The sequence below is a fragment of the Vanessa cardui genome, chromosome 10 (genome assembly GCF_905220365.1).
Source record: "Vanessa cardui chromosome 10, ilVanCard2.1, whole genome shotgun sequence".
Classification (NCBI taxonomy): Eukaryota; Metazoa; Arthropoda; class Insecta; order Lepidoptera; family Nymphalidae; genus Vanessa; species Vanessa cardui.
The window spans coordinates 11,408,569-11,430,316 of NC_061132.1; the positions used below are offsets into that span (position 1 = coordinate 11,408,569).

The 21,748-nt window shown below is 34.3% G+C and overlaps 1 protein-coding gene across 1 annotated transcript; it reads right to left on the minus strand.

Moving 5' to 3' along the window:
• Positions 1–1,299: 1,299 nt before the first annotated feature.
• On the minus strand, positions 1,300–21,297 carry LOC124532878. Its single transcript, XM_047107991.1, has 3 exons — positions 21,067–21,297; positions 20,338–20,496; positions 1,300–4,360 (listed from the first exon to the last, which is right to left on the minus strand). Exons 2-3 carry the CDS (start codon positions 20,478–20,480, stop codon positions 1,525–1,527), a joined length of 2,979 nt encoding a protein of 992 aa, XP_046963947.1. The 5' UTR covers positions 20,481–20,496; positions 21,067–21,297; the 3' UTR covers positions 1,300–1,524.
• Positions 21,298–21,748: the final 451 nt, after the last annotated feature.

Sequence of the window (21,748 nt, forward strand, 5' to 3'; positions counted from 1 at the left end):
ATGTTTTACGGATAATAGACTTATAAGCTCTTAAAACATCTGCATACTTTTGTTTAAATAAATTCTTAGTAAATTATAATCGTGTTTTTTTCGCTACTTCAATGTCAGTTGTGAATTTGTGTTAAAAGTGGCCTACTGTACGATATCGGCGACGCGACAGCCCAGTGTAAGTGTATCGTGAGTTAACATCACACTAATCCTTGCGTTGTGGATTATTTTCGGATTAAATTTTGTATACAGTATTGTTAAAATGATATTATTTTGTCTATATTAATGTGAATTTAAAAATATATGTTTTATCATATATGTAATATATTGTACTCTTGAATAAAATTAGTTTTTTTCTTTTTCTCAAAGTCCTTGAATGATACTTCTAAATGTTGTTAATGTAAGCTTTCTATAAATTCATATATCGATGTTCATTTATTTTGTAAGTTTTACGAAATTAGCCACTGACGCTTTTAAATAATTTACCATAAAAATTTACAAAAATAATTTATCCATATAATTCCATACACAAATTGAACTGTGTTTGCTAATTTTAATGTTAACTATAAAAAGCATTTTGCGGCTAATTTTGTTACTATTGTAACGCCTGTGTTGTGTTTACGTCACATTACGCGCTGCAGGCCCGACTCGCATCTTTTATACCTAGTCTTAATCTAATTCTGTTCACATTTTTAAATGTATATCGATGATAAATTAATAAGGTTTTTGCCTTGTTGTTTTACGAAGATCGGTTGTGCCGTCTGCAGCGCGCACTAGACCTCAGCAAAACCTGAGTACTGATATGATATTGCTCAATATCTCGGGCTCGACTGAGCGCATTAACAGTGTAAAATGCTCTCTTTGTAAGCGGAAGTGTCGCAGGGATGTTCTTTCTAAAAACAGTTGTGGTTGCCTATAGCAGATTAATTTTCTATGAGATGTATTATATAAATTCTATATAATGATTGAAACTGTGACATTTTATAAGAATTATTATACAGATTATAATTGCGTGTATACAAGTTACGCTAGAGTATTCTGAGCTAAGTTGGCCTTTTCAATGTTAGAATATTTTTATTATCAATAATAGTGTAAACGTGTGTGTTGAATAATTAATGTAACGTGCACTAAGCGTATTTCTGTCAATATAACAATATATTTAAGATGTGTTTATATAAACTAAATATTGTCGCGGAGGACATGTTTAGTGCGTTGTGATGACGTCACATGCGAGGCGACCGTGCTGTCCCTGCGGCAGAATCTTAAATTTAACCAGGTTGTGTTTGATTTGAAAATAAAAATGCTATGTGATTTAAATTATCAAAAATCTTTGTTTTATTCAAATAACCTATTATCATTTTATAGTACATAACCCTTAACTTAATTTTAAACTACTCAGCTTCACAGTAGCTCTAGAGTTACTTGCAAATATCAATATCCATACCACGGCGGGTAAAGGCATCGACTGCCCCAGTAGTGTTAGAGTGCGTGCACTACCGGGTCCGGTGGCGGTTCGATCCGCACCGGTGTGTTATGTTAGAGAATGGTTAGATTGATTCTTCGGTCAAATATTGTATTCATGTGGCGAGTTTTGATAGCGCGCTGGGCGTCGAAGGGCGTTCGGAACGCAACCCGCGCGTCGCCCGTGGGCTGTCCGCGCTCATTGTACCTCCTGATGATATCGTCTTGGGTCAGTTCGAAGTCGCTGAAGAAGGTCATTATGTCATCGACAGTTGCTCTGAACGGAACGTTCTCCATCGTAACGATGCAGCCCGGGGTTCCGAAGTTTTCTAGAGCGGGATCTTGCTCCTCATCGTTTCGCATTTGTATTGGCATTGGCATCGACATGTTGTCAAACCCTCCCCGCCCTCGCGCAAACCCTCGCCCTCTGCCCCGATCGAACCCGCGCATACCACGTTCGCTCCAACCACCCCGACCTCTGAATCCGCCTCGATTTGGGTCGAAGCCTCCTCTGCTTGGATCGAAACCTCCTCTGAATCCACCTCTATCGTAACCTCCTCGATCAAACATACCCCTTCCACGGAACTGCCCGCGTCCCATAAAACCGCCGCGGGGCATATTCATGAAGTGAGGAGGCGCGTTGCCAAGAATACCAGGTTGGGTTTCTAATTTCGGTCCCTCTAAAGCTTCCTCTACAACACTTCGCATAACTAGGTCTATTGTAACACGACTCCCGTCTAAGAGCTGGCCATGTTTCGTAGCAGCCTTTCGGGCTTCTTGAGCCGACCTAAATTCACAGAAGCAATCACCGGAAGGAAGACCGTTCGCATCTAGCATAAGATGTATTCTAGATGGTACTGCGCCAGTATCGGCCAAGAAGTTGACAATAGTTCTGTCAGTAGCTTCTCGTGGAAGACTCTTCATGAGAACACAGTCGAGAGGTTCATCTTCCATGTTGACGGATATAACTTTAGGTTTGCCCATGGGAGACGACATCGCCTGTATATCTTGATCAGATTGTTTGGGAAAACTCATTCGGTTTGTCCAAGTATTAGATGTGACCGCTCTAGGTTCTAAGTTACCGCCACTAGGAAAAGCTCCAAATTGAGGGTTTTGGAACGATCCACCAAAATTTTGGGAAAATTGAGCATTGGGCATCAACTGAGTCGGAACTGCTCCCTGTGCTTGAGCACCGGCAGAACTTGGTCCGTTATCTACTAGCTGGCGTCGCTGGCGAGGGTCTCGTGGGATGACTTGTTCTTGCATATTGTCGTTTGTGGACCGGTTCATATTCATTTGATCCGGCTTATCTTGGTTTAATTTCACTTGGTCGTATTCTTCATTAGACACTGGCGCGATAGTCGCCTGACGTCTACCGAACATGTAACTATCCTTACGTTCAAAAGCCATTTTTGCATCGTCAGCTTTAACAAATTGGACGTATGCTATTTTAGTCCTAGTAATACGACAATCACTTAATTGAATCGACAAAAGAGAAAACTCATTAAATGCTTTCATAATGTCATGTTCCTTGACAAAATTCGGTAAATCTGTCAATTTCAATACGCTGAAGGATTTTTTATTGTTTTCTCCATCAGCTGCAACCAGACTCTGATCTTCGTCGTCATTATCTTCACGGAAAGGTAAAAATGAATCAACGGCAGCTTCGTACGTCTCATCGTCTAAAGCTTCAACGATTACCTCAGCACCCTTCAATTCGTTACTCTTACGCTGTAGAGCGAGTTGCTTGGAGCGAGCAGCGCAAAATCTGACAAAGATATTACCAGTCCGACGACCCATGTTATCGTTGATCATTTTGATTCCATGTTTATCGATCATGAACGGAAAAAATCGGCGGACGTCTCCGTAGCTTGTATGGTTTGGTGCGTTTCTGAGAGCCACGCAACAATCTTTTTGCTCCTCTTCAAATCTTGATGAACGGCCGTCACGACGGAATGTGCTTCCTCCGCGCGCCATACTACCTCCCCCGCGGCCGGCTTGGAATCTGGCTCCATTTTGTTCCCCTTGGAATGCATTAGGATTGCGTTTTTTGCCCAGTTCTTGTAATTTGTTAAATGCCTCTGCTAAAGACGGATCATTGAACCGATTCGGTCCTTGATCTAATGGTCCTACGGGTCCATTTGATACCATATTATTTGTTGGCATCATCGGCATTTGTGGTCCATTTGTACTGCCGAAAGCGGGCGGAGGTGGAGCGATATTAACGTCAATGTTATCAAGCGACCGCTCCTGGGAGTTCTGAGGCGATTTGTTGCGATCGTTGTTGCGTTTGTCCCGAGAGCGACGTGAGGGTGACCTGTCACGAGAGCGACTGCGATCTTTTCTGTCTCGCTTACGGTCGCGCCTGTCTCGACTGCGACTTCGGTCTCTCCGTCTCCTCTCTCTCGAGCGCGATCTGTCTCTGCGTTCTCTTTTTCTTTCTTTCCTTTCTCTGTCGCGGGATCTTGAACGGGATCTAGAGCGCCGTCTTTCTTTGTCTTTGCTTCTTTTTCTATCTAACTTATCCTCGTCTTTGTCTTCTTCTTGAGGAGATTTTGAGGGCGGACTAAGTAAAGGCGCGGGAGGTTCTATCACAGCAGGTTGGGGAATCTCTTGTGGGTTACCGATGCCTGGTATTCCAAAACCGGCGATTGTGGTGGTACCAAGAGCTGTTGAGAAAGGAGTAATGGCGGGTGCGACGGAGATAATTGGTTGAGGTGCCTGAGTTGGCTGAGGAATGACAGGAGGCGGCACAGGCGACGGGGCGGCGAGTGTTAACAACGGAACGCTCTGGCGTGCGGTTTCTATCACCTTGTGCATTTCCGACCTCGAACTCAGCAGTAATTTAACTTGTATTTCCTTGATCTTCCCTCCATCTAGCATCATCGCTTGGCGCGCGTCTTCGTCCGTACTGTAACAAAGATGTAAATAAAATTATTGAAAATATATGATCTATAGACAATAAAACTGAGTCTTTTCACTGGCCAAAATACTTATAACACTTTAGTTAATACGATAACTATGATTAATACTTATGAAATTAAAAAAATACATAAATTTTAAAATGTTTATATAGATATTGTATAAAAGAATCTTTCAACTTATTCCGAACTAGTATAAGTTGGAAGAAACGATCTTTTTACTATTTAGAGCACAAGCCTAAAATATGCTAATAGGCTTGCATTAGTGTGAGTGACGGTCGTACTGTGAAGATGTCATAGTGTGCATGATACGATTACGAGTAAAGACAGCAACAATAACACAAATTTTATCATATTGGTTAAGATTATTTTATTCGAGGAGTCGATATTGTAACGAGAGTCATGAGCGAAAAGATCTATAGGTTTGTAAGTACATATTCGTAGGTTTAAAATATAGATAGTCCTCGACTTACGTCTTTTCAAGTTACGTTGTTTTCAGTTACATACGTAGAACAATGTTTTGATACTATTCCTTAACTCAAGCATACGTCAATTGTTTCGATTTTCGTCATATAAGAATATATTTGTCGCGATGTCAATGTGTGAAAAAAAACTAATCAATCTAATATTTTCTAATATGCCAAACATGCCTTAAGTACGAGGACTGTCTGTAAACGCGCAGATGAGTTAATTAGCGAAAGTTTAATACGCTATTGGTTAACCCGTACAAAGGGTTAGTTATATAGTTGAGCTAGTTTTTATTATAATTTATGTTAATTGATGACGTTTATAGGAGCAGCAGTTGGAACAAAATTTTACCAATCTAGCAAACGAAATTTATTTGCCTATTTCAGGCACTACATGCACCTACATACGCATATCTATATAGAACAAAAAAAATGGGTGCTGCTTTCTGTCTGTTAAAGGTCTAACCACACATGGTTAGACCTTTAAAACCACGCAAAGCATCTTGATGCGGTTTTTTTTAACAGATAAGAAGGTATATATGTATAATAAATGCATATTATAGAAGAGAAATAATGATAAATTTAAAGAATTCTAATGTGTCGTAAATTAACACTATTTTTTGCGTTAACTTTGAAAACGCTGGCTGAACCCTACGAGATAGATCAAAATAATATCAAAAAAGGCCGTATATGTTTATAACCTTAGGAATAACCCACAATAATCATTTTTTATCCTCTACTTTTAACGAGAAATAATGGTGTTTTTACGATTTCTATATGACTTCAAATCTATATTGTATGTGTAGTATTAATCTTTATCCAATTAAGTACCTTACATATTATCGTGCATTTAATCGTCGCCGGTCGCTAGTATCATATAATTTACTTCAATTCTTATCAATATAATTAAAACAATTAAATTGCCCTTAAAATAAGTACTTTTATACCTAGCATTATTGATTTCAAAACTTCTTGAGTTTTTATTTATTTATTGATATCATAATCGTATGTTCGATAAGTTGCAATATATTTTTGAATATTAGTATCAATGTATTCCAACCACAAGAGGAATAAAAACAAAAGAACAACAATAAATCACATCGAACTGGCGCGATTTCATGTGTCGAGAGTTTATATTCGATAGGAATTTTCGAAAAGACGTCGTAAATGCTGTTACGGAAACTTTGGGAGTCAAATTAAAATGGATACCTACAAGTACCTAGTTAACTGAAATAGTGTGGTATTATAAAATATTAATCAAGAACTGTTAACGGTGTGCAATATAGTTAAGGTTTTAGCTAATGTTTGTTTACCTTTATTCCTTCTTCGATTTGAATGCATACATTGTAGTGTATTCATATTAATGTCTTTCACAGTTTGGTAGCTTAAATCGATATACAAATGTAATGTCATCGTAGATAGTATAAAAATTTAATACTACAATAATATTATAACAGTTCATATCTGATAAGTTAGTTACGGGGCATTAAGGCTGTCTTCTCGTTCTTTGAGAAGTTTTGATGTTGACAATGGAATTTAACCAGCTCTGTTAAAGATTTATATATCTCACTGCCTTCACTGTTCACCGCCGAGTAAGAGTACCTATATTTGTTTATCAATTAATATATTGCATATATCGAATTCAATGCAAACCTTTTTTTAAAATATTTATTCATTATGTACTAATTAATTATTGTTACAGAGTTATTCGCCACCAAATTTTTAATATAACTTTATGAATTATTGTCAAATACATATATTTATATACACATTAACATTATAATAAATAATAACCATGCCTCCACACTCCACACCAGTGCGCCACCAACCTTCAACTAATATGTTATGTCCCCTGGCTGTAGTTACACTGGCTCACTCAGCCTCAAAATCGGAACAACAATACTGAGTACTGTGGTTTGGCCTATACAGACGGGCATGCATAAAGCCTTACCACAAGGTATATTGTCCTCGAGGAGAACTCTGCGACCTCTGTGCGGGGGTGAAGCAGTTATATTGGAACGCTGTCAGTGTTTCCGACCCGGTCACGTCGCAAAGGGTTAGTGTGTAAGAAACCCAATAGGTTTCCAACTTTACGAGAAAGAATATATCCAGCAAAATTATATAGATGTTAAAAAATATATAAATCTATTTAATTGTTAGAATAATTGTCGATTCGTAAATTGTTGTCGGAACAATTTCGTACTTTTATTAGGTTTAAAGAGTTTTACAAAAGTGCAAAGTTGTAGATTATTTGAGAATATATTTACAGTACAGGTTAGGATAGGATAGTCTGTGCCTTTTTGACTCTTAACTCGATACAAGATTTTATATATGATAAAAAAGAATGGAGTTATACCTGTTGACTTCCAAGCAGGATATATTAATTTAAATAATTGTATTTAACAAACATGACTTGATATTTTTTAAAAGTTAAAAAAGAGTAACTACTGAGTTTCTTGCTGGTTCTTCTCGGTTCATTTAATTGTAAAATGACGATTCAAAAGTGCTTTTAAAATCCTACTTGAATAAAGTTTATTTTGATTTTGAATTTTGACAAAAATTACATACAGAATGCAAGTAAACATCTACTCTTAATTATATATTACATTTTTTATTTCTTTAGAAGGTACTCGAGATCAAATGTTTTTCGTAGACATAATTATAGCAATTTATAATTTGGTAAGTGTGTCAGATAATAATTTGCTTGGTAATTCCATTATTACCAAAACAGAAAAAAAGTGAAATTAATGAACAGCTGCTAATTAGCTGCTATTGTGGCCAATAGACTAACATTGTGTTCGATTTTATTTTCGAAAAAAAACCTGTGAGCAGTTTCTCAAATCATTTAGGTAGGGAAATTATTACACATGTCCAATGATATTCTAATAAACAGATTTGTTATACCCATACTAAACAAAAGAAAAATCTGTGCCGCGCCGGGGCCCGTTTATTTTACGTTTCGTTACAAGTAAAAAGGATAGCTTGACAAAAACAATAAGTAAAAGGGATAACTAGATGTTTTAATTACGCAAAACGTATTACTACATAATTATGATGTATTATAACGTACTACTGGCATAATTATGATGAAAACGACTAAAGGCAAACGTCCCAATTAGGACGTTTTCTACTCTTCACTTTTTTCATCTGTTTACTAGAACATCATTGCACATGTCTTAATTTTTATTGTCTTTGACTAGTGTCGTATATACGTATGACAGTATGTCAGAGGGCTATGTATGAGTACTTTGCCAGAAGTCTGTGATAACGTAGTTTAATAAGACAAATAATTTAAAAACCATAATAACACAACCACTACGCGAAGCGCTCATTGACTTTAAGTTCGTCTGGAATTCCATACAGCCCATTCCAACAGAAAATAACCTTATATTAACGCATCCTATGAGATAGCGTATCTATATTGTACGCTACTAACAGTTATCTATACATACAATAAAATTGGAGTGTCTGTTTGTAATATTAAAATAGCGCCCTTTCTTACTCAATGCATGCACAATTTTTGTCGGTCTGTCTGTTTGTTCCTGCTAATCTCTGCAACAGCTGGATCGATTTCGACGGGACTTTCACTGGCAGATAATTGATACAATAGGGAGGAACTTAGGCTACAATTTTTTGTTGTTATATTCAAACGCGTACAAGGTCGCGGGCACAGCCGGTTGATTAATATATATTTATTATTGATGCAATCACACTCAGCAACTTGTTTCGACTTTTATTTTACTTCCAAGATTTCGATAACAGCTTCGTCAACGTTCAAAACCCCCTTTTTAAATCAATAACGAATATTCGTTTTTTATTCAAGCTCTCGACCAATGATATGGCGTTAATTCTATTTTATACGTTGGTTATTGGCTTTTGTCCTTTTGTGTTGGAATTATAGTTATTTACGTGATTAAATATATATTAATTTTTTGAATTAATTATACTATGTCTCTCATTACAAAACACTTTAATATAGAAATCTATTGTTAAAGGTAGAGACGTACCTAAACCGCCTTGACGTAGCTCTCTCTAAAATGTCGCTAATATATCTCTTTAATGTCCATTGAAATGTTAAGTTTCATCTTGCGTGAAATGAAACGTTTGCTTAAAGATCCAAGATTCAAGATTCCTATATCGTTTTTATTCTATTTGGGGTCATAAAAATGCTAAATTTCAATGGATTACTTTGTTTATCAAATTCGCGTCAATTGAAACAGTAATCTTCTTAATAGTGATAAAGCAACTGATAAGGAAATCATATAAAATCGTACATTTTTTTATTAAAACAAATAATTAATTAAATAATTAAGCGTAAATACAATGTGTTGACCACTATTAATAAATAATAATCAAATAAAAAATAAATTTGGAACATATGCCTGTAAACGTGTGTTTAAATAAAACTGCGTTTATTAAGTTAATATGGCCATTTGCGAGTTACCTAAACATTTTTTTTGATGTACGTCTGTCCGTTTGTTATGCATAATATATGTATAGATATAATATATAATAGCTTTAATTTTAAACTAATTTGATGTCATTTCGCGTGTACTTGTGTGCGTGTACCTTAAACTTAAAACCCAAAAACAAACATCACCTACTTATTAATTTACCCCTTTAGAAATAGGTTTGCATGTAAGTTATTATTATATGTAAATTGGCAAGCAGACTGGTAAGGAGTCCATTGGAAAGTGGCCACCACTGCTCATAGAAATTGGTAATGTAAAACATATTAACCATCCCTTATATTGGCAATGCTCCACCAACCTTGGTAACTAAGAAGTTATGTTAAGCACGTTATTACACTGTCTCATTCATCCTTTAAACCAGATCATAACATTACAAAGTCCCTCATGCCTGGTGCCAGGAAGATAAGTTGCAGTGCGGTTGTTTTTTGTTAGAATATGTGATGAATGGTACCTACCTATGACGTCATATTTGTTGGTACGTTAACAGCAATACGTAAATGTTATTGTACCTGTGCTGGTACAATAACATTTAGGTATTGCTGGGTACGAGCACTTTCCAGTATATGTTAGATTATATTCCACCACAGTGAACCAGTGTGAGTTGAAGGCGACGTAATTTCTTATTTTAGAAATAATAATAATTACTACTAAAGCTAAATTGACAGATTTTCCTTAAAAATCCCTATTCTAACCTTGCTGGCCAATAATGCGCAGATTCAGTCAGTTTTTAACTATGGTTTATTTGCAAATTACATTATAATTTCAAGGACAAAGGTATAAGATTTTTTCGATTATTATATAGTATAAGGTTACGTAAGTCTGGACCTCTCGCTGCCGTATAAAACGATAAACTAGTGACGTGCTGATTGGAGATGCCCTCCTTCGAAAACATCATATCGCAGAAGGAAGCCGCGGAGCGGGAGCGAGTAGAGGATGCCACTGCAGACCATTCTCCGCCGGGACCGGAGAGGAGGAAGAAGCGCTATGCGCACCTTCTACCCTACCTCAATAGGCGCTGCAGGGACTAGAGCTTCTCATTACTACGAGATGAGATCCCCCTAGGTGTTGAAGGCCCGATTGTCAGTGTGTCCACCAGTGTGAAACCCAGGGGGCATCGCCGGCTTTTCAGTGGTACTTGGTCGCACCTGGCGTACAGGGCACCGGTGTGTTTCACATACCCTCCTTCCACGTGAGGGAAACGCGTTTTTCCAACGAGATAAAAAAATAAGTAAAATTACGTAAGTGTGGAGTAAAATGCAGGTCCCCATCTGAGTTGTCTCTGTTTCCTGGACTACCAGAGACTATTACTATGTATAAACCTGGCTTTCTCCTTCTCCGACGAGGCCTGCTGCGACGTCACTAGCCACTAAGGAGACTTTTGACAATTTGGCTATAATTGTGGCCCAAAAAGCATTTGACATACGATGTTACAGTTTACTCTACCAAACTACTTTTCCTACGGTTTGGTGCATACAAACGTGTCCGAAGGCCTTAACACACATCATTAAATACATTGGTATGAAGTTTCCCAACATCATTAAAGATAAATTTATAGTATACGCACTGCGTATACAAATAGAAAATCTAATAATTTGAATTAACTTTTATACTAAACTTTTTTGCGCGAAGTAGGTACATCTTTGTAATTCAGTAAAACTAAGTACTCATAAAGTCTAAATTTATTATTATTTGTTTTTATACATGTGCCTAAATTTTGTTTGATTAATGAGATACTTCATAACATTCTCTAATTCTGGTTTTTTGGTCATACTTTGTAAAATGAAATTATGAAACCATTAGAAGAGGCGGCATAAGGAGTGTGGGACGAGGGCCAGCGCTCTCAAAGAGAAAAGTACATGAAGGTCTATATGTATCATCGACTTTCTGTCACCGTAATATCCGCGTAATTAAAAAAGCTAGCTCTACATTGAACAAGTTTAACATTGAAATACAAAATGTAAAACTTGTATTTTAACCTTTTATGTACCCATGTGCAGTCGGAATGGGTAGCTAATACGTGTTTGAAACTGAACTCCTCTTAAACGATTGTTCGGAAGTCGTTAACATTTTGTGTAAATTATTTGAGTATATTTTTAGTTTTTTTTTTATTTTTCTAGTTGGTATGTATCGCTGTAATCGGCCCAGAAATACATTTTATTTCTTCTTAATTTCTTCGAACGACAGTTGTTTAAATATATTTGCATCGTTGTAAAAAAAATTGTTGTTGAAAAAAAGTCACGTAATCACGGCTCGGGAGTAACTGAAGATACCCCTGCCCACATGATATTTCGGTCTCACCTAGGCATTGATCATTAGATGCGTGGCGACGGTGATAAGCAAGATGCGTGGGTGAATTGTTACCCAAGCTTGAAATTTAAAAAATAAAGTGGATGGAAGTCATTCACTGTTTATAGTAGATAATATAGCAGTGCAAATCACATTGGATATGTAAACTGTTGTTTGAGAAAAGGTGTGGCATCGGCGAGCCCCAAACAACGTATCCCTTCTGTTTCCCAGCGATACAGAGTAAAAAAAAAATACATTTGAAAGAAGATAGTGGAAGGTTAAGCTAAAAAAGGTACTCGAAAATAAGTAGAATAGCGCGGAAACTGAACCATAAACTTTCCATTTTAAAACCTTTGTGAATACCTAATGTAGACCATATAAACTACTTTTTTGTGTAGGCAAAAAAAACTGAATAAGGTGTTTTGTAGCAGCATAATATCGGTACCAGATATACAACCTCCTAAAAAGTCAACATAGAGGGTATATGTCGTCTAAGACTGTACTAAAAGATTTAATTACATTTTTTGATAAAATAATGAAATGTTTAAAATATTTCAAATTCTTCACATGCAAGTTCCTTCGATTCTAAAACTTAGTTTAAAATAATTATTTTAAATAGCTTTTTTATAAATACTCCACAATAACAACCCAGCAGTGAAGCAGTGTGCTGGCATGACTTCCACACCATCTCCTTAAAAGATGAGACCATTGTCTAGCTGTCTTTTCATATCTCGAAATACCACATAATAATTATAATAGGCTTATTCTTGAATGTAATTATTTTTAATTATTGAAGGCTCTGAAATTATCTTAACAATAGTAGCTTAGATATCTAGGCGAATACGCGTCATCCTCAGGTTCATCAAGTAACTATATTCAGCCTTGTCAGAAATTAAGACTACAAATTATCAGTTAAATTTATATATTCGATTAAACTATAAGACCTTTGATAGTCTATCAAAATGCCTAGCTTTACAATAGCCCAATGTTATACGAGCTCATAGTCGGATCTTTTTTGTGCGTCAGTTATCAGGTTTTCCATCAGTCACTGTCAAGTTCAGTAAGTCAACCCTAAAAGCGCGATACGAGAATCACAACACGAATCTTAAAATGTTACGTGCTAACACATACCAGTACCTAAAACGATCTCCAGACTAATCATACTAGGATATCATCAGTAGCGTAGCTATAGGGCCCTCTAAACTAAATCTTAAGCTTCTAGAGCTAGAAAATCACGACCCTGCGTACAAGATTTCTTATTTGGTATCTATAATTTTAAAGGGTAATTATTAGTTAAAGAGGAGTGTTCTATACACCTCCCTGACCTAGCTACGCCACTGGATATCATCATCCAAGCACTGCGCTCGTTATGGTAGTGGCTTTTCTAATCTTAAATATATAGACCTGAAAGAATAATTTAAGAAAGAGTCAATGTCTAGTAGAGCAGAGAAGAAAATAGAAGTTTAAGCATGATTTCTGCAATATTTGTGCCAGAGCAGTAGTGGTTCAAGTGTTGTAATCGAAGGTCATACATATAGCACAATGTTATAAAATCCTGAAGTTTGAAATATAATAATCTGAACGAATACAATACTAGTATCGAATGTTGAAGATTATCACAAAGCGATTTTAGAGTACCAAGTTGAACTGACGTTTAATATCAATAAATTGAAAAGATCTTGTTTAAGCCAAAAGTACTGAAAGTATTTGGGGCTCGAAATGTATCCCGATTTAAAAGTTAGTGTACCGATAAGAATTGTTTTATTGGGTTAATTATCAAATAAACAAGTTGAAAAACATTCCTATGAGGATCCAAGAAATTACTTAATAGGTAATTGGCCAATTTAGAATCTCTTTTTACTTAAAGAAAATGGAACAGTCTGAAATTATAATTAAATAAATCACAGATGTGGGAGAAATACATGTGATTGTTTTAAGACAAGACGAAATCCTTATAAACTCTTACATGACGTAAGAAACTTATTTTATAAGAACAAAATAAGTAAAAAGAAAAATAATCGTGATGAGACCCATAGTTGACGCTCTCGCCGTCGCTTAAGGTACATGCCCCGCATGCTGGATTTGGACAGCAGGATTTTGCGCCTGCTTTCCATATTGGTTATCCTGATTTGCAATCCCCATCCATAGAACTTAAATGGTAATAGTGATGGGAAAACGAAACAACTTTTTGTTGATATGCTATGGGAGGCCATAGCCTGACTTATTGTGACACGTTTCGATCATGTTAAGATTCCCTATAGGTAGAAAAAAGTGATGAATAGCAACCGTCCTTTGTGAGGTCAATCCCGTAGCAGCATACGTTTTCTCGGTAGCTCGCGAAGAACGATTCCTGCTATACGTTTGACTAAAGATTCCCATTATATCAAAGTGCAAAGTGTTAATTTAAATTTTTATAAAACGAAATATTAGTTTTGCTTCTAAGGACGAACAAAAAATTGCGAATAATTATGATCTTTATATAAGTTAGGATTAAATAGTCACATAAAATATTTATCGTAAATATAAATCGTAATTTAGAGTACAGAGAATACAACAATACTTAATCACGTTAAAGTTATTGTTTTTATATAATACTAAACTAAAACAGCGTCAAAATAAATTTTGATTGAAAATTAAATCAAAAATTTTCCCGATTAATAGACGGACGTGGCATTTCTCGTGTGCTGTTAGCATTCCTGTGGTCATTGTAGAGTGCGAAGCTAGAAGGATATCCTGAAAGCCTTTAGATTCATATATATATAAATATATAAATACGCCTTCATACATAAAAATGTTGATTGACAACCACTGAGTCGAAAATTTGATTAGATATAATAGACAGAATGATCCGACTTTGAAGTTCCAGTGATATTTTGAGTTAAATATTGGAGTAATTTTTAGACTTCTTACTGTACGGTAAACAGACAATATAAACAGATTGTTAAAAATGCATAACATTTATTAAATTCGTTTTTGAGTTCTAACTGGCATTATTTTATTTCAAATAATCGTTGTTTACTTTTAAGACTCGACTTATGTTTATAAAATCGTGCGACGCTTCCGACGACTACTTACTTTCTTCTACACGTACATCTTTGATGCACCGCCAACCATTGGAACTTATGTTGTGTCTCTTGTGCCAGTAATTAATTCACATAAATAATAAACTCCTTTTGGCAGCGATTTAAAAAAGCATGCATAATTTTTAATAAGTTATTTATAATTTTCAGATAAAGTGGTGTTATGTTTTCAGGCGTAAAGAATCCAATGGAGTAATGGGTTAAATTGAGTTATACAACTCTTAAAACGAATATTTATATATATTACATATTTAGACGAGTTCTCACCATATTGAATCTCCAGACCAGATTACCTACCTAATATAAATAATTTTATTTATGAGAGCAATATGAAATCAATAATAAACCTATTTAATAACGCTTTTAATATCGATGGCGCGGTTTATATACAGCTTTATGGGCAAGTATTCTCCTGCAGCACAGCAGTACTGTAATATCCGTCTAACCTGAAGGCCTATAAGGCATCAGTCGAAAAAATATTAAGTGATTTCCACAGCCTCTTGACAACAATCGAGCACCTTGTAACACCAGTATATACCATAAGCCTTCTAAGCATATTTTTCTCTAATCAAATCAATTTTATTCAAGTAAACTTCACAATGAAGAGTTTTTGAATCGTCAATAATTAAATACTACCACCGTTTCGGAAAGCAGCTTCTAGCGAGAAGAAACGACAAGAAACTCGCATAGTTGCTCTTTTCAAATAAACAGATTTACAATGCTGTTATTTACAGTAATTAGTGTCCTATGATGGAACCCGACCCCAACTCCTAGTGTTTCTTTCTAAAAAGTACTCTTTTAATGAATAATATGATTTATTTATTAATTTAGTTTTAATAATCTTTTTAAATTTTGAAAATGGTAAATTGATTATATTTTCCGGTATCTTATTATATAGCGTATACCATTGCCCAAAAACGTTCTATTTACCGTGTGCAAACGGAAGGTGGGGTTACAAGTTTATTCTTATTTCTTCTATTAATAGTATGTATATCAGCATTGATAGAATATTTTTTTATATTCTTTTGTATAAAGATTATCTTATCATAAATATATTGTGAAGCAGCCGTTAATACACCTATTTCTTCAAATTTCTCGCGTAATGATGTCCTGGAGCTTATATTGTAAATAGATCGGATAGCTCTTTTGTAGTTGTCTTTAGAATAAAAACAACTTCAATATATTACCCCATAACAACATTCCATATGACATAAGACTGAAAATTACTAAAATAAACTAGTCTAGCAGTACTTATGTCCGTGTCCAGTTTTCTAATTACTTTTATTGTATAAATGGCACTACTTAGTTTCCTTGCTAGGGCATACAATTGGGTGCCCCACTGCAGTTTGGAGTCAAGGGTTATCCCTAAAAAGACCGTCGACTCAACAAACTCAAGCCTTTCATTTTTCAAAGTTATTGCAGGATTTGATTTGACATTTGGCAATAAAAACAAAACACATTTAGTCTTTTTGGCATTTAGTACTAAATTATTTATGTCAAATCAACCAAGCACCCGCGACAGAGCGCTGCTTACAACATCATAGTTGTTTATTTTTATGTCAAGTTAAAAATAAGGGATGTGTCATCTGCAAACAGTACGATATCGCAAATATTTTTTACAAATTAAGGTAAATCATTTATATATATTAAGAGCAAGAGAGGTCCCAAAATTGAACCCTGTGGTACACCCACTTGCGCCACGGCGCCATTTGATTTCACCATTAACCATAACCTTCAAAACTCTTCTATCCTAAGGGTGCTGGCTTACATAATTTTTATGATTTCTTGCCGGCAGATAATATAATATTAGGATCGCGTTTGCTATTGTGGTAGTCACAAGTTCCACGTGACATTGTCGATTGATACTGTTTAATTATCTGGTAAATAATGTGCCAGTATGTTGTCTCTGCTTTGACAATGGAGAATGCATAAATTTAAATTTTCGAATTATAAATCTATTAACTTTACAAAATATCTTCTCAATTTTTATTTTCGTTTCCTCGTCGTCCAACTACATAAATCGCATAACTTCAGAAATATGAGCGTATGCTAAGTTGAGTACTTTTATTAATTTAGCTTCAGATTTCTCAATTCCATGACTATGCCCTTCTCACTCAATCGCGGTTTAGACTAAATAGTTTAATAAACTGTTAAATTTTTAAAAATTTGAAGAGCGACTCGTATCATCAGTTACTCGGGTCCAGAAATACCGATTCCTGTCAGTCTTAATAAGAGTTTTAAAAATGTCAATAGGTCCGAACTTAAAAATCAAATTAGTTGAATTAATACCTGAACGTCTGACTAAAGATTCAAAAGTGTAAACTTTTTATACTGCACAAAAAGCTGGGAAGACAAACTTATTTTATAAGAACAAAATAAGTAAAAAGAAAAATAATCGTGAAGAGACCCCATAGTTGACGCTCTCGCCGTCGCTTGAGGTACATGCCCCGCATGCTGGTTCTGGACAGCAGGATTTTGCGCCTGCTATCCATTTTGGCTATCCTGATTTGCAATTCCCATCCTTAGAACTTAAATGGTAATAGCGATGGGAAAACGAAACATAATTTTCTGTTGATATGCAATTCAAGAGATATTTCGTTATAAAATTAAAATACATTTTAACGCCGACCGCTTTTATTAAATATAATTATTTGTTGAATAAATAAAACGTTATATATTCTTATACGGAAATAAATTCAATATTCCAGAATTTTACGAACTTTATAAGTAACAGCTTCAAACGATAACTTAATTGACTTTGTTAATAAGTAATGTGATTTATAAATATTTCCCTAATTAATACTACCCCTAATAAATAACAATTACTACAGAACATACACAGGAACCTCCATATATCGACCAGGTAGTTCTTACAGTTTTTCGTCTTCCCTTAGACGAATACGTTCAAAGGTTTGTAATTTAACAGTAGGACGAGCAAAAGGGCCTTCTGATGGTAAGTGGTCACCACCGTCCAGACGTCGACGCTGTATAGTAACCATTCCTTACATCACACCAAAGCGCCACGAAAGCTAAGATGTTATGTCCCTTGAACCTGTAGTAACTGTCTCAATCATCCTTCGAACCGGACAAAATAAGACAGTAAGTTTGATAACAAACCGATTAACGATAAATTAAAAAAAAATTATAGAGTATAAAAGTGCTTTAGAATATATGTAAGACAGCTTACAAATTGTGTTCAACTATTATGATTTTCAGACCGTCAACAACCACTATAAAAGTCAGTAGAATAACGACTCAAAATGTGTCAATATAATAACCCAAATGTGTTCTCGGTCGCCTTAGACTGGCCAATATCGGAGTTTAGGATGTCACGTAAAATTTTTGGTATTTGTTTTTTATACATATATAATCCAAAAACTCGGTGTAGGCCTAACCATATAGTCGAGGTGCTATTGATCAGCTGATCCCGTACCTCCGCGTGTCCCCGACCGCGACCCTACCTGCCACCTGGCTTACATGTAAAAAGATTCGCACATAATTCGGTGCCATTACTGACGCTATTTTTGAGCTCAGTGTACTCAAAAATATTTCTACTCATAATTACTATAATTATTTATTATATTTGAAGCATGGTTACCCTTACATTTGTGTGTAAGTTGGATGTAGCAACTCCATAAACAATATGGTTCCTTTCGTTTACTTTGCACCTCTTACACTAATTTACCATCGTGAAGGCTATCATAGCTTTTGTCAGTCTTGTCATACTCTATTCTTCGAATATATATTATTCCTTGTCATGTGCAGTACATATTTTATGCCGGTTACCATATGTATAATATTTATATTGGATAAATAAACAGTACACTTACACAAACATGAGCTAACTTTTTACCTATAGATGTATAGACCATTCCAATGACAGGGGTTAAGAGAAACCGAATATCCGAAATAAATATTCTGTCAAATTTCAGACTTAGCAAGTCTGCAATTTGTTCTATATTATATTCAGACAACCTATGATACAAAATTTCTTCATCATTTTTCTTTAATAAGTATATATTTAACTTATATATATATATATGTATGTAATTATTTTATAACCCCAATCTACTTAAAGTATTAATTTAATGTGAAAAAGAGTATTGTGTGTAAAAAATTAAAAAAAAGGAAATTAAACTTTCTATATATCAACAAACTATAATGTAATATAAGATGTACATGTAATGTAACATGCAAAAGAATATATTAGAATATATTCATTACTAAGTTTCAGTATCTATAGTAAAAACTGCTACTTTATTGATTTAGTTTTGCAAACTTTCTTATTTGCCTTTTCTCCTTCAATTGGAAAAGATAATAGTTTATATATAGAATATAGTATAAAAATATATAAACAGAAGTATTAGATATATAGAAGTTATAAAATATTTTGTATAGTCAATTTAGTAGTAGAAAACAAGAAAAAAGTTATAATCAATTAAGTAATTTGCATGTGGCCAGATCTAAAAACCAATTTATACTTCTACTCATTTTTTGATAATAGAAATGTCAAAATCCTATTAAAAGTTAGTGAGTGTCTTGACAATGGTCAAGACAAAAAATCTCAAATAAATATTTTTTTATTGGAGCATTTACTTTTAAGTCATTGCAGTCATTATTTAGATATTTAAAAAAAAAAATATTTTCTTAACATAGTTTCATTGCAACTCTATTTTAATTGACAGATATGCATGTAGTAACAGATGCACGCAGGACCAGGACTAGTGAGGCTCTCCTCTTGAGTATTAATTTGAATACTGATTAAAAACTTAACTCAGAAAGAATAAAACCAATGCAATAATAATTTTTAGGATGTTATGAGGAAATCTGGGTCTGTTATTAAGTAAATTCCTCAATCAATGCTTCAAGCGAGTTTCCCAACTAAGCAGCATCATTGTACTCGTGTCTTATACTTGATCATCCCACCAAACCACTTACGATTCCAAGTGTTATTTTTTATCATATACTTCTTGTATCATTTATTTTATCATATACTTTTAATTATATGTTCTCTATACACACCAGAATACTTACCTTAATAAAGTACAAATACCAAGTTCAAGTACATTTACGGTGAATATATTTACTAAAACGCATCACTAATGTTATCTATTTACGACCAACACCTTATTCAGTTTGAGAAGAATGAGGAATATTTAAATAGGTTTTATTAGTTTTATAGACAGTATGTAGCTCATTACCAGTTTACGATTATAGCATATGATGAAGACGAAACTACATGATGGATTTTTCAATGTAACTTATTTGCAAATATATTCCAGTATACTATTTATGTCAATTTAACTCTTATAGCTAGCCTTTATTTACTCATGTAATATATTATAGTTTTCAAAGACAAGAATATTTAAAACCAGTGTATATTTTGTTGTTTTTTAAAATTAATTTACGTGATGCTGATGTGTTTCCAGTTAAATTAAGAATGTATTTATTTTATGCTAGATAACAATGTTGCGGGTATAAAGACAGCATTTGTGTGGTTCATTTATTTAGAAAAAAATAACTTAACCAATTTACTACTTAAATCTAATTATGCTTAGTTTCTTAGCTGTAATATTCTCAATGAAATTAGTTCAGGGAGATATTACAGTTTTAATGTGATTTTTTTTTTAATATTTATAATCTGTGAAGTATACATAGCTACCTGAACGCAATGAACGCATCTCCAAGCTCGCCGCCTACGATGTGCACACCCCCCTCGGGGATAGAAAGTCCTCGAAAGAAATTCCTAATGTCGAGAGCATTAGCTGACCACGGCAGATTCTGCAGTCTAATGATGACACTCATGGTTGCACGGTGATATCTATAACCAGATTGAAACAACCTGTCCATTTTTGAATTTGAACATATATATTCTAGATGATTTTTTGATCAGCATCATCCTTTATTTATAATTTTCATTTAAGTAAATTACTTTGAAGTTGTTTCATACATTAAACAAATGCAAACGACATATATGGGTTGTAAAATTCAATAAGTAGTAAAGATAACTTAGTATTGTATTTATATAATACTTGTCGTAAGATTTTACACATTGATAGTGCTCTACAAAATATATAATTGGTAATTTTCATAGTAAAAAGCGTAATTGTGATGATCTCCAACGTAAATAATACGTCTATAGCTATAAACTAGAGTATTTTGAACTAGTTTATTTAATAGTTTAGCGCTGACTTTTAGTGGTCTGTTACATGCTAAAATGTTATCTTTGTCATAACAAAACATTACATTCTTATTTAAGGATTTATTCATATTTCACAATGATTTGTCTAAATGATTCATAACAAGTATAAGTAGAATCCTTTACATGAAAAAATACTTTATGATAACTATCTATTGATGCATTATAGAAAGGAACTTGGGGCGAACTTACCTACGTAAATGCTAAAAAATATATCAGACACTGCTCTTACAAAATGTATGTCATATTTAGGCACAGGAAAGTCACAAAATTAACAAATTAGCACATACTAATAACGAAATCATTATTTTACTATTCCAAGCTAACATGAGAACAAAATGGCGGTAAAGAAATGACAATTGTGAATCGTCAATCAGAATTCAGAATCAACGCGCCGTCAGCGCCAATCGCCAACCAAACGAAAACAAAACACGCGGCGGATATTGTAACTAGAATGGGCTGCCAGACAAAAATAAAACACAATTTTGTATTTTTATAAATATTTTCAAATGATTTATTATTATTACCTTACTTATTACTATAACCCTTCTTGATTTTTACACAGTGGAAGCCAAAGTTTACAATTTTACGACGTGATTTCTCAGACCATACATGATAATATGTATTTAAATAGATTGAAACACCTTTGCTTTTGAATATCTATCTTCTAAAATCTACATAAATGTTAGTTGAAATTTTAAATTTCGTGTGTATATTATGATAATTTTTAGGGATGCCTAATAATTATTTACTGGAAATGTCTATGTTATTGTCGTACATTTGATTTTTAAATTAATTACGTACTTATTAATTAGTTTTTTTTTCAAATACGTACATATTCATGTTGACTTAATTATATCTTCTATTAATTTTT

Coding starts and splice junctions, on each gene's coding strand:
- LOC124532878 (XM_047107991.1), bottom strand. CDS start 20,480: ATGAGTGTCATCATTAGACTGCAGAATCTGCCGTGGTCAGCTAATGCT. Junction 4,361..20,337: donor GATGCGTTCATTGCGTTCAG/GTAGCTATGTAT, acceptor TCTTTGTTACAG/TACGGACGAAGACGCGCGCC.